The sequence below is a fragment of the Palaemon carinicauda genome, chromosome 1 (assembly GCF_036898095.1).
Source record: "Palaemon carinicauda isolate YSFRI2023 chromosome 1, ASM3689809v2, whole genome shotgun sequence".
NCBI lineage: Eukaryota > Metazoa > Arthropoda > Malacostraca > Decapoda > Palaemonidae > Palaemon > Palaemon carinicauda.
This window is the reverse complement of record NC_090725.1, coordinates 200266736-200279235: the sequence shown is the minus strand read 5'-3', so window position 1 is coordinate 200279235 and position 12500 is coordinate 200266736. Positions and strand designations below refer to the sequence as shown.

The following is a 12500-nucleotide window of genomic DNA, read 5'->3' as shown; positions in this document are numbered from 1 at the left end:
AGAGGTAACAACATGAAAATGTGGTTAAAATGTGGAAGAGAGTAAGAAGCCTGGTATGAAGCCTCGAACTCTACATCTAGATATCAGACACAGATTACATAGAAGTAGTAGTTACAGTAGTACCTAAATGCTTTCTACGTCACCACTGCCATTTCCATACCCAGGGACATAAGGCAGTCTTCAGCAGCAGGGTTGAACCATCAACAGTTTAAGTGATAATTTTGCTCAATGGTTTGTTCACGTCAGTGGGGTAAAGACTAGTGTTTGCAACATATGCTCATGGAAACCATAAGCTCGCTGATTGATGAAACGTTATAGCCTAATAAAACGGTATAAATGCAGACCTCCTCCTAAAGTAAGCCAAACATTGTTTTAAACTCCAAACGCTTCTCTGAGAACAAACTTTTTTCTGATCTCTTCGTTTTGAAGCTCTTGCAATAGATGGCCGCATGAGCGATAAACGGAGGAAAATCTCGTTACAGACGAAACTTTCCGTGGTATAAACAAGCTCCAATGACTCAAAACGTTGACTGAAACGTGTAAACTGTTTGTGCGCGCCCAATCACAGCTCCCCGGCTAGCAGGCTAACTTCGGCCAAAACCGATAAACAACTGACAGTCTCAAATGCCTATCCCAGTTCCTAACAATTCCGGACTTTGTGACGTCTGTTCATAGTGACGTCTTTTGTAAAATATGGCAGTATATAATTCTCATGATAATGTTATTTTCATGTGTACTGATGTGGTTTCAAGATGCCATGAATGACAACTTGTTGACAGTTCCCGGGAATAACGAATGACACATAGGTGCTGAGGAGGTCTGAGGTAGTGGGAGGCTATTATGATTCATGTCATTTGCTGGTGCTTCTTGAAACATCGGGATCTTCCTAAGCCAACGTTGTTTTAAAAAGAGTTGACTGAAATAATGAAAGGATTCGACTTGCACATACTATAGTTTTATCACTTCCATGCTGCTTGGGCAGATTTTATTTATCAATTTCGGAGATCGACGTGCTCAATCTTTTTATTACATTACTGAAGTTGGGATCAACAAAGACAAAGACATTGAGACAGCAAAAATAGTCGACTTTATTTGTTGGTTACTTAATTTTCACTAAGGTAGCGAAACATTTATTCATTCCAGTAAAAAAAAATAGAAAACTACATTTAATAAAACATAGTAAGTGCAGAAAAGGGAAATTATATTTTCATGTCAGAGAGACAATAGGATTCACAGAAAGTGTCGAGATTGGATCAGCTCATCAGAGAGAGAGAGAGAGAGAGAGAGAGAGAGAGAGAACGGATACATCTGGATTAAGACGAGACACGAGACGGCAAGACAGAGGGGAGAGAGAGATAGGCCACAGGCTGGTTGTAATGATGCTGATAGCTTATTTGTACAGTGTTTGGCTACCTCTGGCGGGTGAAAGTGTTTGACGGGCACAAAACGACATTAAACATAACCATCCATTGAAAGACCACCCTCTCTCTCTCTCTCTCTCTCTCTCTCTCTCTCTCTCTCTCTCTCTCTCTCTCTCTCTCTCTCTCTCTCTCTCTCTTCCGCATTTACACACACACATACACATACATGTATATATATATATATATATATATATATATATATATATATATATATATATATATTTAGATATATTAATTTTATTCTTCATCCTCTCTCTCTCCCTTACATTTATGAATGAATATCAGAGACAAGGGCAAACTTTCGCAAGATATGTTTTATTGGTGTAGAAGCTCACAAGAAATTGGCATATTAGAATTAGAGCCATCCGGAGTAAAACCCAATGAAATAAGAATTTTCTTACGGTTACAAAAATGATTATAATTTATTATTCATAATTTAGTTTTGAGGGGTTGAGATGGTTATGAAGATGTCTTGGAAAACCTGCCATTTTTATATCATTTTTGAAATCTTAATTTTCCTGATATTTGGACCTAGATAGGACCTCTAGTTCCTCTTACAATTTGGATTTTCTCTTCAACTTATTAAGTACTTACAAAGGAACTCATTAGGAAAGCTACAGACTAAACCATTCGAGTTAGTGTATTTAGAACTGTAATAAGGAAAGAAAACGTAAATAAACATGAAATTGAGTCCTTAAATTCATATTATAAAGCTGGCAACAGGAATGCATTGGTTTAACCCTACGAGGCATTCTGAAAACAGGTTTTTTACATGCGCATTGACGTATAAATGACCCATTTGTTATAAGTAGCTTTTCAATTCCTCATCAGAGATTGGGACGAATCATGTAACTTAGAATTGGTACTCATATCAGCTGGCGTGACAACATTAATCATTTATCTATACCAGAACTAAACACTTGGCTATGAATGATGCGATTAATCACTGACCCTATCCAGCAATAAGGAAGGAAAAATAGAACAACAAAGCTTAATATATAAGGGGAAGATGCTTAATCGCGCGCGGGTGTGTGTGTGTATGTGTGTAAGAGAGAGAGAGAGAGAGAGAGAGAGAGAGAGAGAGAGAGAGAGAGAGCGTGTGTGTTACGTGTCATTGTCTATTATGATCCCAGGATGTTATCCCTGAAGGGTTGGACCCCCCAAGTTTTATGATGGGGAAGGTGGCCGGGCACAGCTGGTGCCCCGGACGCCAAATGATCATCTTGAAAGAGAATGTTTAGAGGTATATTTTAGGAGGAAGAAAAGAGGTGGAGGTGTTGGGGGAGGGGAGCTCAGATGAGGCGAGGAGGGGGAAGAGGAGAAAGGGATTTTTTGAGGGGGATACTGGGTGGTTTGTAAAAAGAGTATCGGAGTAAAAGGAAGAAGGTAGTTGCAGAGGAATATTAGGGAGTAGAGATGTTAAGGTAGCGTCTAAGGAGAGAATGGTGGATGTGACGTATAACGGGTAGAAAGATGATGGATAGTCAAAAACAATACCTTTCTGTCTACTGCCATAGGCCTGTAAAACGTTGGTGGCTGATAAGGATCAATTTTAACTGTGTTTTGACAATTAATCATCAAAACGCAGTGTTGCCTTTTGCCATTGTAGGTTAAAAGGAAACATATTCCAAGTATCCATAACAGAAGTGGATTTTAATTTGCGTCTGCCGAGTAAATAACTGGAATGAGGATTACATATCTGAGACTTTTCTTTCTTTCATTATGAAAGGGCAAAGATCGTTATCAATCGATAGACCTCAAGGTGAATGACTCGAAATTTAGGTGGGCGGAGATGATAAACGAACGCACGTAGACCCTAGGTCCTTTTGAAATACTTTGAGTACGTTTAAAGGTCCTTGTTTGGACCATTCCTTCCTCGGCCTTGCTCGAACCCAGGGACTTCTCGCCAAGTTCTCGGTTATAAGCCATTACTCAACGAAGACTCTCCGTATGAGAGAGGCAAAGGAGTTAAAACTACTAATGTAAAGAACAAGCTAAATTTAGATAGGTCTAGGTAATACAACAATAAAGGATAAAGTAATTGCAAAAGGATGCTTTATTTTTTTTTTTCCAGAGGTTAGTGTATGTAGGAACTGGAAATCCGACAAACTCACACACACGTGCGCGCGCGACAGAAATACGATGGCCCTTTAAAGGATTATTGCTCACAATGGAAAGAATTTAATTTTCACACTTTCATGCAATTTTGTGAATATCAAAGGGTTACGTAAGCAACAGAGTAGAATTGAAATAAATTCTAAATTTTAGTACCAACAACCATTGGACGAAATTGCTAAACATCAAAGATCTATATAGGCGAACAAGTCAAATCAAAATCACTTCAGATAACCAATACCAAGTAAGAAAAATAGGATTTCTGTAGTGAATCGAGAGTAATATAAAACTGAATGTGGGAATAGATCATGTTTCATTCCTTTCTGACCGGAGGCATCCATCCGGAAGCTCTATTCGAAGGTTTAACCTCCCCCCCCCCCCCATGTTTCCCTCTTGTTTATTTCTTGTGAAGTCTGCGTTTGCGTCTGTTCATCGTCTGTCTTTTATTTGTCAAGATTTAGTTCTCTCTCTCTCTCTCTCTCTCTCTCTCTCTCTCTCTCTCTCTCTCTCTCTCTCTCTCTCTCTCAGATACTCAAGATCGCCAAAATAAATTATCACTTACTCTGGACAAAGGAAAATTTTCGGCAGACACCACAAATTTGAGTTCTAAACCAAACAATTAATCAAACGTTGAAGCAATTTGTCAAGAGAATCGGAGAAGAAATGATCTGAGATGACCTAGAATAACCATTTTGCTGAGGTCAGCTATTTGACATATGGCTTTATTTGTGGATTATGAAAACACTCTCTCTCTCTCTCTCTCTCTCTCTCTCTCTCTCTCTCTCTCTCTCTCTCTCTCTCTCTCTCTCAAGTGACGTGGAGTGCGGGTAAGATTATTTTTCCATGTAAAGGTTTATTTCAATTTCTGTTAAAGAATAAAGTTTTCTAAATGAAATTACAGAATTCCAATTATAACATTTTACGGTCCCTGAATTCTATTAGATATTCGTTGAAAAGAGAATGAGCAGAAATCTTCTTTGCAAAACTCTTCAAGAATTACAGTCTAAGATAGAGTCCAAAATGTAAAGATCTCATAGTTTGCTTTTTTTACAGAACAACTTAATAATATTTACGGTTTTAAACCACAATTAAGATTAAGCTAATAGAATATAAGTTCGTCTCTCTGTCAAAATTACCTTTAACAATAATACCAAGAACAATAATAGCGATTAAAAAAAAAATCCCAACACCAAAGATATCAGATACAAACAGAATGATTAGGTGGCGCTGTTTCTCATCACATGTCGCCACCTTCTCAGCATCGGTCTTTGTTGATGAATCAGGAACCACAGTTTGATTGGAATTTATTTTTTTCTATCTCTGTTTGTCTTCCTGATTTTATCGAAACTGTATAGTCACATGGGTAGCCATTCACACCAGCCATATAGATATTCTTACTTCTATGTCTATTCGTCTGTCTCTGCATGTCTCCATCTACCTTTATTTCTCTTTCTTTCTATAAAAGTTTCTCAGATTCATAACACTTACAGTATATGAATATTTCTTTGCAAAAAAAGTTAGTCTTGAGCCGTTTTATTACTTCTTACGAGTCGAAAAAGTCAACTAAACCAGAAATTGACAAAGCGAAAATGAAGCTGTATTTCGGACTCCAGGGAAACTAAATAAATAAAGGAAGACTACAGAAAACACCAGCAAGGCAATGTGAAACCTATGTGAAACAGAAGAAAAGTTTTCTGAATTTATATTTGCAAAACAAATCATGTTCTTCGAGTTATGCAGATGGGTGTACCTATATTCCATATTTCTTTGTTTCATTGCCTTATAACCTATGTTCTTAATCTTCGGAAGGCTCCATAGCTTTTGCGGGTTTTCTTACACGAGAACATGCTAAAGGAAGACACTTTCTCATCTCTCTTGCCACCTTACTTTTTCTAATTCTATTTCAAGTATGCTCTATTTGATAATTTTTTAGCACTTGAGTCTGTGGTAATTGGCTCAAGTTAGGTCCTTTCTGTTTTTCATTAATTTTTGGCTTTATTTATTCTTCAATGACAAATGTATTTTAATTGCGTGGACCATCAAAGTAAGTTTGTCTCACTTCCCAGTGGGCTCACTTTACACTCATGTTAGAATGTCTTGAGATTCAAAGTTGCTTCTAGTAGGCTACATCTCAGATGTTTCCTGCCAGATGCTTTGCATCCTCAAATGAGGGAATGTGATTATTTCACTTATATTTTTTTCTTTTATTTCAGATGTAATGGATTGGATTTTCCATTATCATTGGCTTGATAATGTCGGCTGGAATGTTCCTCGTAACTATACTAATTTTTTTTCAATGAGGCGCATTTGCACTGACTTGCAGCGGTGCCCTTTTAGTTCGGGAAGTTTCCTGCTATCTGACTGGTTAGAATTATCTTGTCTAACCAATCAGCGATCAGGGAACTTTTCCGAGCTAAAAGGGCACCCCTGCCAGTCAGTGCAAATCTGCCTCATTAAAAAGAATTGACTATAGTGGGCACCACAATTAAGATAATCCCTTTCCTTGCCCATTACCAAAAATTTGGCATCGGTAAATTGCATCCCTTTGAAAGTTACGTTTTAAAGTATACATATTGGTGTGTAATGTAATGGTAATTCAAATAAGATCTATCATAATGCTAGGAATACTTCTTCACAAGAAATATTCGAGGAAATTACAACAAAAATTCTACGTATATACTCACAAGAAGCGTACGGCAGGAGATGAGCGGGATGTGTGGCATAAAGCGGTGAATAATAATACCCACATTCGGATGGGCACTTCGTACCGCCCACATCGCAGCCACAAGATGGTATCATAGGACAGTTCATGGGCCCCGTAAGACCAGGGCAAGGGACGTTGTTGTGTATCGTTGTAGTAGCCGTCGTGATGACGGGGCACGTGGTGGCCGCAATCCTTGAGGTCAAAGGCAGGGCCGAACACGTCCCGGATGACGTCGACATTGGAGAGGGGAAGATGGCACTGCTCATGGTGGCTACAGGGGAGAATTCTGCAATAGAAACGAAAATCAGGTTTAACTCATTAATTGTATACTATTATCATACAGAGAGAGAGAGAGAGAGAGAGAGAGAGAGAGAGAGAGAGAGAGAGAGAGAGAGAGAGAGAGAGTAACCTTCTAACCATAGCTAATATTTTCATTAATAAAAAGCTCTCTCTCTCTCTCTCTCTCTCTTCTCTCTCTCTCTCTCTCTCTCTCTCTCTCTCTCTCTCTCTCTCTCTCAATATATATAATATATATATATATATATATATATATATACTATATATATATATATATATATATATATATATATATATTACTCTAGATGATGAATACTATGCCCACAAGAGAGGTCATGGGTGATGTCGCTAAAAGAAGTGGGCTAGCTTATTATTTTGCATATAGTGCAGTACATATTTCCGTTTGTTACCGATGAGTATGAAGTACGAAAGTCCCAGAATACATAAAAAAACGGGTTAATTACAGCGGAAGCCTCCAGTTTTTCTAGCAGAAGTGATTCTGCTTCAATTGACATTATTATGCAAAGGGCTCTGCACCCGTATCCCCAATCCCCGACTCCTTAAACCCACAGGGTTCAGCCTAAATGGCCACAAACACATATACTGTATATATCTGTGTATCAGTAGGTGAGTGTGTGCATATACTCGTACACACACAACACACTCACATCTCTCTCTCTCTCTCTCTCTCTCTCTCTCTCTCTCTCTCTCTCCATACACACACACACACACACACACACACACACACACACACATATATATATATATATATAATATATATATTATATTATATATATATATATAACGTGTTTATGTAAATATATATAGCCTACGCATATATACATACATACATACACACACATACATATATATATATATATATATATATATACTATATATATATATATATATATATATATATATATATATTTATATATACAGTATATATAATGCGTTTGTGTAAATGTATTTTGTTATTCTTTTTGTATATAAAAGAGAATGTTTCTTCCCATTCAAAATCTTGTCTTTAGTAAGATTTTTTTATGCTTTTAGGGCGCACTTACAGTGAGAAATACTTTCTTATATCTATAGTCGTCTTATAATATTTCCATGCTATTTGGCATTTCTATTGTGTGTGTGTGAGAGAGAGAGAGAGAGAGAGAGAGAGAGAGAGAGAGAGTAGAGAGAGAGAGAGGAGAGAGAGATGAGAGAGAGAGAGAGAGAGAGCCTTACCTTATTCTATGTTAGGGTTCCCCCAGGTTCCTCAGTGTGAGGCACCTCGTATATCCACCGGAGAGTTGCGTATGCATCTTCCGGTGTATTTTGCATCTTCCAGTCTTGGATGGTCTGGGATGCATCTTAAGTGTTTATCGATCTTATTCTTAAACACATCTATGCTCAACTCCTGATATGTTTCTTAGATGAGCTGGCAGCGCATTAAATAGTTGCTGCCTTATCGATGCTGGTGTGTAGTGGATTAATGTCCTGTGTGCCTTCCTTTGTTTTCCTGGTATAGTTTTTGGCACTATTAATCTACCTCTGCTTGCCCTTTTCTGATATTTCTAGCTCCATGATGTTTTCAGTAATTCCTTCGATTTGTTTCCAAGCTTGTATTATCATGTAGCGTTCTCTTCTCCTTTCTAGACTATATAACTTTAAAAATTGCAGTCTTTTCCCAGTAGTCAAGGTCCTTGACTTCTATTCTAGACAGTAAAGGACCTTTGTACACTCTCTATTTGTGCAATTTCCATTTGGTAGTGTGGGTACCATATCACATTGCAGTACTCGAGTGTACTACCTACATAAGTTTTGTACAGCATAATCATGCGTTCAGCTTTTCTTGTTTTAATAGTGTCTGAATAGCATTCCCATTTTTGCTTTACATTTAGCCAACAGTGTTTCTATTTGGTCGTTGCATAACATATTCCTGTTTAACATTACACCAAGGTCTTCAATTGTTTCCTTGTTTGTGATTGTCTCGTTATTAGGTCCCCTGTATGCATATACCATTCTTTCTCTGTTTCCATAATTTATTGATTCAAATTTATCGGAGTTAAATACCATCCTATTTATCTCAGCCCATTCATATATTTTCTTTAGATCTCTTTGTAATGAGTTCCTATCTTCATCACAAGTAATTTCTCTACTTATTCTTGTGTCATCAGTGAAACTTCTCACTACAGAGTCTTTAACATTACAGTCTATGTCTGAGATCATAATAACAAACAGCAGTGCAGCTAATACCGTACCCTATGGCACGCCAGATATTAACCTGAGCTTCCATCTGATTTCTCGTTATTTGCAAGAGAGAGGAGAGAGAGAGAGAGAGAGAGAGAGAGAGAGAGAGAGAGTGAGAGAGAGAGAGAGAGAGAGAGAGAAGAGGAGAGGAGAGGAACAGAGAGAGAGAGAGCGAGAGCGCGACGCGAGAGAGAGAGAGAGAGTGAGAGAGAGAGAGAGAGAGAGAGAAGTGTTTAAGAAAAGAGGGGGAGACCAAGAGGGAAATCTAGAATAGAATTTCCTTGTCTTTTCAACTACCCGCAATTGCTACGCTGTGAACCGTATGATCGATATCTTTACTTTTTGAATTGTATTTTAACATTATGAGGTATATCTTTTTTTTTTTTCTACGTTACCTATGTTTTGCAAAATTGGCAAGTTTAAAGCTGCGTTTAATGCATATTGATAATAGCGTGCAATTATTAATAATCCGAATCTTTTAACAAATCATCGTGAACCATTTTAGAAGTAAATATGAGTGAGAAAATAAAGACAATTATATACAATTTTGTCATCAGTTTAAACCACAACCTGGGCTTAGATGAAAAATTTCCAAATTATTATGATTTAAACAAAATATACCTTATTTGGATTTCATTTCTGTATTTGCTTATTGACAACCTATATTTCATCTTTTCCTAAGACATCTGTGATTCTTATTACACAAGATGCCTACATAACATAAATCAACTATACCCGATTTCCCCTCATATAGGGTGGACCCCAGAAGGTATTGGAGAGAGAGAGAGAGAGAGAGAGAGAGAGAGAGAGAGAGAGAGAGAGAGATTTGCTAATTACGGTAAGATCACCGAAGAAGACTCTCACCAAAAGCCCGCCAAACATGTTCTCACTCAGCACTCCTGAGTGAGCCCAGGCGGGAAGGAAAAGCATGTTTACATGATACTGATTGCGATGACGGGGCTTACACCACCAGCACCATCATCATCAAATACATGTGGTGATGGGTGAAAAAACCCATCTCTCTCTCTCTCTCTCTCTCTCTCTCTCTCTCTCTCCTCTCTCTCTCTCTCTCTCTCCCTCTTCGGTAGACACGCACTAAATCTATGGAGGGCCCAATGATGCCGTGGGCAATTTTCATACCTTTCAGGGTGCCTAGCATCATAATCTTTCAACCTCAATTTAACATATTTTTATAGAATGATAATCTCTCTCTCTCTCTCTCTCTCTCTCTCTCTCTCTCTCTCTCTCTCTCTCTCTCTCTCTCTCTCTCTCTCTCTCTTGTAGTTTCAACAGGAGTTTCCTTGCGCCGATTCACAAGCAACGGCACACAAAGAATTGTTTTGAAGTCAAGAAGAAAATTTCAAATAGAAACTACAATTTATGAGCCTCTTGTACTAACAGGTAAAGTAAGCTAGAGGTAGGTTGATTAGACCCATACCTTTACACTCATCCCTCATGTTTACCACAAATGTAAATAATTAACGGCTATACGCAGGTGCTGAAGCGGAAATAGTGTTCTGGGAACAGACCGAAGTGAGACAGAGAGCAGATTGTGTGCAATATCAGACGATGATGAAACGGTACTTGATGCAGAGGCACATGTCTTTGTTTTGGCCGAGTTTATCCTACGGAAACCTGGTAGTGTGTGAGAATTAAAAGTGGAGATGAAAGGGTTCGTTTGTAATAGCTGTTAAGGAGAGTGCTGGATCTTGAAAATGTCACTTGTATCTAACCAAGAAACAACAAATGCAGCCAGTTCTAGTCTACTGCGAGACAAAGGCCTCGGACATGTTCATTTTCATGTCTCTGGTTTGGCCAGTTTTCATCACCGCGCTGCCCACTGCGGATTGGTGATGGTGGGAGCCTATGGTCTGATCGCTCACAGCAAACCTACCTTGTATGGGTGAACTTGACTATATAGTACAGCTTTGTTGATCATTTCGATACTTAAACCCTTTCACCACGTAAAGGTATCCCCCACTCAGAAGGGGATCTAACTAGTTACCACGATTTAAACCATCAATAATTTATTTTTTGCTCAGATTTATTTATTGTTGTCCAGCGTGTACTTATGAGAGACTGGTTCCTATCCCAAAGCCTTTCTTCACACTGTCTACGACCAACCACGAGTAAACTACAAAATTCTGTAGATTAAATGGGCCGTCCCAAAATTAATCAACCTCGATATGACTCGTCGCTGGCTCAATGATGAAGCGGTTCTAACCATCTATGAGCCATATATATATATATATATATATATATATATATATATATATATATATATATATTATATATATATATATGTTTGTATACATATATATATATATATAATATATATATATATATATATATATATATATACAGTATATATATATATATATATATATATATATATATATAATATATATATATATATATATATATATATATATATATATATTTATATATATTGTGTGTGTGTGTTTATTTTTATGTGAGCCAGCCAGCTTTATTCTAATTCCAACCTTTTTGTCTACTAATTAATCCATGATATGGCTCTAACAAGAGAAAAACTTATGTCTGTTGATAACTTGTTAGAATGGGTGGCGTGCTCATTAGGCCTAAGAAAATAATCACACTTCTGGCAAGTTTTCAATGTTTCAGCGAGGTCTGTTTAGGATGTGTTTATCCTGCACTCAAAAACAAATCGTCTCTCTTTTCCGAGGATACAGTAATGAATTCTGTATGGCTGAGTGTGAGTGTATGAGTTATAGCCCTTGTCTGCGTTTTCTTTTCGTTAATGAACGTCTTTACATATTTACCAAAAAACATTTTGAATAAGATCAGCACCTAAGATAATGGGAATTAGATGAAGAGAAACATTCATCTTTATTAGTAATATAATTCTAAAGTGAATAATTTATATACAGGCGATTTCATGGACTTTAAGATTCCCCCTGACTATATTGCAATGATTTAGTTTTTATCTTATTTTATTTCCTTTATATTTATCTATTTTTCTTAGAGAGAGAGAGAGAGAGAGAGAGAGAGAGAGAGAGAGAGAGAGAGAGAGAGAGAGAGAGAGAGAGAGATTTTAATACCTTGTAACATTTGCATCGAAGTTCTAAATAGTGATATTCATAATTTTGATTCTTTCTCATGAAAAAAGGGCAAAAAAGATTCCTCTGGACCGAAAGCCCTTTTTATATATAAAGAGAACCTTAGATAACTATAATCAAAAGTTAAGTGAAAAGGAAAAAATCAAAAGAATGAACGCGGTCGCCAAAGAGAGAGAGAGAGAGAGAGAGAGAGAGAGAGAGAGAGAGAGAGGAGAGAGAGAGAGAGAGAGAGAGAGAGAGAGAGAGAGAGAGAGAGGACATCTTTCTGAAATTCTCAGAAAGTAAAGAAAAAATATGTTAGCTGGCACAAAAGAAGAGAATTAGCTGGTATTTTCATTTGCATTCGTCAGAATAAAGGCCTTCTTCTTAACTAAAGCCCCTGTAAGAAATTACACGGTGTAATTCTGTTGTATTTTTCAATTAATTCATAATGCAAAAACATAATACTATTGGGCAATGAAAATAATTAAAATTCTAGGTCGACTCGTATTTTACACCGATGCTACAGAATCTCATGACCTCTTAATCCTCTGTGGTTAATTATTTACTTTCCCAAAAGATCGTAACGTAGGCCTAGTTCAAGGTGTCGACAGGATGGGGCAAGAGGACTCCTCTCGCATTGGTGAG

At 37.4% G+C, this 12500-nt stretch overlaps 1 protein-coding gene across 1 annotated transcript in view; it reads right to left on the bottom strand.

Annotated features, from left to right (window-relative positions):
• The window catches only part of LOC137643969 (H2.0-like homeobox protein), a 26143-nt gene that overhangs the window by 8153 nt on the left and 5490 nt on the right, over positions 1 to 12500 (bottom strand). Inside the window, exon 2 of the mRNA XM_068376801.1 lies at positions 6221 to 6526. Coding sequence (XP_068232902.1) covers positions 6221 to 6526 — 306 coding nt within the window. The remainder of the gene's footprint in view (positions 1 to 6220; positions 6527 to 12500) is intronic.